The 5,477-nt window shown below is 38.2% G+C and overlaps 1 protein-coding gene across 1 annotated transcript; it reads left to right on the top strand.

Annotated features, from left to right (window-relative positions):
• The first annotated feature begins 1,131 nt into the window (after positions 1-1,131).
• On the top strand, positions 1,132-1,942 carry LOC121266828 (protein RALF-like 19). The gene has a single exon (XM_041170655.1). The coding sequence runs from the start codon at positions 1,475-1,477 to the stop codon at positions 1,823-1,825; it is 351 nt and encodes a 116-aa protein (XP_041026589.1). The 5' UTR covers positions 1,132-1,474; the 3' UTR covers positions 1,826-1,942.
• The last annotated feature ends 3,535 nt before the right edge of the window (positions 1,943-5,477 follow it).

Below are 5,477 nucleotides of genomic sequence, written 5' to 3'. Positions count from 1 at the left end.
AAGGTTGGATAATGATGTTCTAACACAAATTTGAAGGATTAATAGCATGTAAAAGTGATTTAATCAAGTAATTAAATACAATGCTAGAAATCGGATTAGAAAGGGTTTGAAGGCCAACTTTAGAGTTTGGGAAAATCGTTTAAGATTTCGATTTCAACCATACTTTTGGGCTTTCAATTGGATTCTCACCATTTAGGGCTTCACTAGGATTGAAACCCTATTTGATCTGGCACAATTTGGTTGATCAGATGAAACAAAGTTTTGCTTAGGTGGCATGATCTGACACCTTGATTCCTTCAAATCCATCAAACGTTCCTCATGGTGCCAAGTATTTAATATTATTCACTAAGTGTGGCTAAGATCTTGCCAAGTGTCCAAATAAAACTTCTCTAATCTAATTTAGACATTCCACACTGTGATTTTGAAACACTACAATTAGTACGCTTACCGATGTTACTATTCATTCCAAAAAAGTGAATCATAAACTTAGCACTAAAAATTCCTAAATATTCATATTAACCTACAGTGAAAATCGTTTACTGAAATTCAATCTCGAAGTGCCCCTAAAAATAATTTCATAGTTTCAAACAAGCGTTTCGTCCGAAAATATGAAAATAAACTTATTGTGCCGTAAAATAATTGATTGAGTCTAATGGCGCAGACCAAAACACATTCTAACACTTCTAACTACCTCAAATAATTAGAATCTCATTTTTGACACTATAGTGAGTGATAACACTGTCTATGTTGACAGACTAAGACCTATACAATTGATCGATTCGTGAAAACTCATGAGATTTTCTTGAGGTTTTTAAAGTCAATAAAAATTTCACCGGTAAATTTCTATCGGGCAATTACAATTACCAGCTCGTCGAAGTTGTATAAAATAGGCCGACGATCTTGCTGTTGTTTCACGTACAGTTCTTTGCTAAACCTCCGTATGTGGCGTTAAATGGCCATAAAATAGGAAACCTGAAGGAGAAAGATCAGTTTTTTCTACATTCTAAATAGAGGCAGTGATAGTTGTAAGAATAGTTGGCCTCTATTCTTTAGCAAAGCTATGTATGTATGTATGTATATATATATATATATATATATATATATATATATATATTAAACATATGTCGATCCATGATCCATCCATTCCAACAAAATTAAAGAGCCATAACTATTTATAAACACCAAAACCAGAAAACAGAAAAACAAGGCACAAGAAACGGGCACCCGAAATTGCGTTAAATCACAGAAATAACATAGCCATAAATCTCACCCTCCGATACCAAGAAATTCTCCCTCTTTTATTCAGCTAACCTTACAACCCTCCCACATTTTTTTGTATCTATATCCTCGTCTTCCCCTTCTCTTACAGGAAGGGCAGAGACCAGACATCAATCGCCTACAACCTCTCTCTCTCTCTCTCTCCCCTAGCTACAAAGCTCACAACACCATTTCTTTCCGCAATACGTACCTGAAAATGGAATATAAGCCTTGGCTAATATTCCTCCTCCTTGCCTTGGCCGTGGTGGCCGAGTCGTCTACAGTCCATGCGCCCGACGGCTGGGGTATCAACAAAGTTGGCACAGGCTCATGCAATGGCGTAGTGGGTGACTGCATTGGCGAGGAGAATGAGATGCTGTTGGATTCTCATCATGGCCGAGATCTTGCGCAGCGCAGGAAGTACATCAGCTATGGAGCTCTGAAGGCCAACTCGGTTCCATGCGGCCGCCGCGGCAACTCCTACTACAACTGTCAAAAGAGGAAAAGGGCTAATCCTTATAAGCGCAATTGCAACGCCATTACACATTGTGCCAGGATCACTGATTGATCAAAAAGAAGAAGATCGAAGAATATAATAAACTGCAAGCATGCACGAAAGAGAGATCAGAAAAGCTGACGATCGTCGATAAGATTTACTACGTATAAAAACTCTAATATTGGTAAATTATCCTTCTTTTTCATAATTTTCTTATATATGTTTTGGTTCATGATCATCTGTATGTGCTATTTTAATTATGTATCTACGTGACTTGAGAGAGGTGGGTGCAAAAAGGGTTTCTTTCCTGAATTGCTTCTGCAATCTCCTCCTTCAATTCATTTTCCTCTTTCACCTTGCTTTTCTTATATATATATATATGTGTGTGTATCATACGGACGGAGGAAATTATTTATAAAAAAGGTCAGAACGTACGTATGGTGTGATTTGAATAATATTAACGAATTGAGGCAGCTTGAATTAGCTAGCTAGCTAGGTTTTTTACAGCAGTTTTTCTTCCACCCTTGGCTCTTTCCGCAACCATATATGCGCGCATGCAGCATATTCATTGAAGATTCATCACGATAATATTCTTTGTGTATAAACTGTTATATTTCCCGTTGTGTACTAATTTCTGTAGATCATAAAGATCTAGTAGTACTACTGGCCCTAATTAATGGCCTTAAATCAGGCCGTGGGTTGCCTTAAAAGTTAAAAGGCGTTTTAATTTGTTTTTAAATTTGCAAAGCCAAAAGGCGATCGATAAATATTAATTGCATGCTGAATTTCAGTTGAAATACGAAAAGTCCAATCGATGACAAAACCTTAGCTAGACACCCTATATATATATATATATATATATATATATATATATATATATATACACACACATTAAAGATGCTGTTCTTCAACGCAAGATACGATGATCATGGACGTTTTGGAGCCAAACATTAATCCTCCCCGGGCCTAAATGGATATGAATTCCTTCGATGCGATCCAAGCTAGCCGTGTACGTACATTGTTAGTGTCTTTAGTGGTAACGCAAGACTTTCTACCTCATTTGGTCTATCTGTTCTGGAGTACAGCTTGCTGGATCCGTCGTCTCCTTGGGTTATATCTCGCGTGCTATTTTGAATATTAAAAATTTCTTTGCCCAATTAGCTGTTGATGGGCCAGAATTGTAATGCGAGGTGCTTGACACGCACACATCAAATATGTGACGGACCTAGCACTAGCATTCCATGTTGGTTTCGAACTTTGCGGCCCAGCCACCTCACTCTGCAGTCAGCAGTGCAAGGGACGTAGTAGTTTTTGAGCCCGTTTAAATGGTTAAAATATATACACTTTAACATTTACCCAACTCTGGTTATCAATTTGACATTTTACATTATAATCTGTTAGAAGTGCCAAATGATGAAAAGTGGTAAAATTACAATCCTTTTAATTTAAAAACTTTGGTTAGAATTATTTCTGGAACCTTAAAACTCTAGAGAACCCTAATCTAATCAATAATTTTAATAATTCATAACTTGGGTCCATATCAAATGTATAAACTCAGATTATAGGTGTCCTACTCAAAAGAATAAAGAGTCCCTTTTAGGTCAGGTTATCAATGGCCATGATCCAGTTAAGTCAGTCATTGTGTTTCTGATCTGAATAGAGGTATTTTGCAGGCAGACTTCAATATGCCACGCAACCGTGGTCCTGAACTTGTAGTCTCAGAACGAAAAAGCCGACATAAAAAGACATGCGTAGAATATACGAATCCTTAAAAGAGGCTTGAAATTTGCAAGTTTTCTATCGCAAAGAGTTGTTTTTTCCTCTCTTTTCACTCTTTTTTAGTGGGAGCGGTACTTTTGTATGATTTCTTTACACCACAGCCATAGGCAAAGGCACTTAGTGCAATGACTTTCTCTTCCATCAACCATCCTCCACCAACACTTCGTGCTTCCCCCTTAATCAAGAGCGATGTATTTCTTCATTTTGAATGGCAGACGGACAAACAGGAGAGAAAAAAGGGCACTTGAAGAAGAAAGACTCCTGCGGACTCGGGGGGGCTTAAAAAAGACCAAATCTACACTCTGAAATTTGTCCGTGTTTAAATTTTTTTAACGAAGAGATGACAGACGTTTGGCAAATAATTGTACTTGGTCACCTCCACGTGCACACCGATGATCATTATTGTTGATGCATAGTCAACAATTGGTCGGCTGATCTGGATGCGATGTTGATGGAGAAGAGTGATGATAGAGAGCAAAGAGTAAGGAAATGCCAGAGAGTTTTACAAGCAGTGCACATGGACAATTCAAAGTTGTAAATTAATGAACCACCAACCAACCATAGACTGCAAAATTCTACGAAATCAGACCCACAGGAAAGAAACAGAGACAACAAACACAAGGAGGCCACTCCCACGCCATGTTTTATGGCTTTCCCATTCTCATCACTGCCGTTTCTCTTTTCTTTCCTTTCATCATCACAAGACCCACTTCCTCTCCGCTTTCCTTTTCTATTGTCCCCATTCACTACAGTTTCAGTCTCTTTTCGAGTCAAAAAGCAGACTTAAAACAGCGTTTGATTCAATTAAAGAACAACCTTTTCATGATTGCTTTTTACAGCAATTCAAAGCCTTGTATCAAAGGGTATTGACTCTACAACTCAACTTGTGGGTTGCTCAATTGAATGGGACCCATTCAAAAATCTCATCCACTTGTGGCTGCAATGGTACCAGTCTGGCCATCAAGAGCAATGGATTTATTTCTTTATCCTATACCCCCACACCCCAATTTTGTCCTCTCCAACGCCCCAAGAGAATTAAAAGTCACACTTCTCCATTTAAAGTTACAAGAGATCATGCGCTCAACCTAGCTTGAGAGTGTAAAACTCAGCAACAAGGAACAATCTTTAGCACAGATCCAACATATCCAATGGTGGGTTCCTTTTCTATTCATCACCCTCCTTATAGATCTACCTCAGATCCATAAACTGAATGCCGCGTAGACCACAGTGGTAGTTTGGTACACAGCACAAAATGGTATGAAAATACAAGAGCTTTCTAAACACAAGCACATAGAATGACTGCCTGCTGCGCTCTTGGCACCTTTCCCTCATTCCCAATGACAACAAAAGGTTCAAGATTTCTTGCCCATTCTTCTACTCCTTTCTTTGACAGCTAGCCCAAAGCTGCTTTTAAAATTGATATGATTCATATGAACAACACCCCCCCCCCCCCTCTCTCTCTCTCTCTCTCTCTCTCTCTCTCTCTCTCTCTCTCCTGCACTTCGTACAATGCTCATTAATACCTAAAAATAATGTCTCCGAATTGGATATCAGTATTCATTTTAGCATTGATTACAAGAATTGAGAGTACAGCTATATGAGTTATGATTCTCTCATGCTATCATTGGCGTTCCAGAAAAAAATTTACAGGATGTGACTTTTTTTTTTCTCGTTTGGGGTTTCAGATTTCGTCCTTCATTAATTATCCAAAGAAATTTAGGGCTCATTTGGATACAAAATCATCTCGCTTCTCATCTCATCATCACCTCCCTATCCAAACCAACCCATCACACAATCCCTACTCTCCCTTTTTTGGCAGATTAATCACAAACCCTACTCAACTAAGCTTCACACAACTATTTGGCTTAAAAATTCATTTGAGTTCTCTAATTTCAGCAAGTTAAGAAAAAAACCATAAGCAAAAACCACTTCAAAGAAGAAAGAG

Source organism: Juglans microcarpa x Juglans regia, chromosome 5S, assembly GCF_004785595.1.
Source record: "Juglans microcarpa x Juglans regia isolate MS1-56 chromosome 5S, Jm3101_v1.0, whole genome shotgun sequence".
NCBI lineage: Eukaryota > Viridiplantae > Streptophyta > Magnoliopsida > Fagales > Juglandaceae > Juglans > Juglans microcarpa x Juglans regia.
The sequence above is the reverse complement of the archived record's forward strand: the minus strand, read 5'-3'. Positions and strand labels throughout refer to the sequence as shown.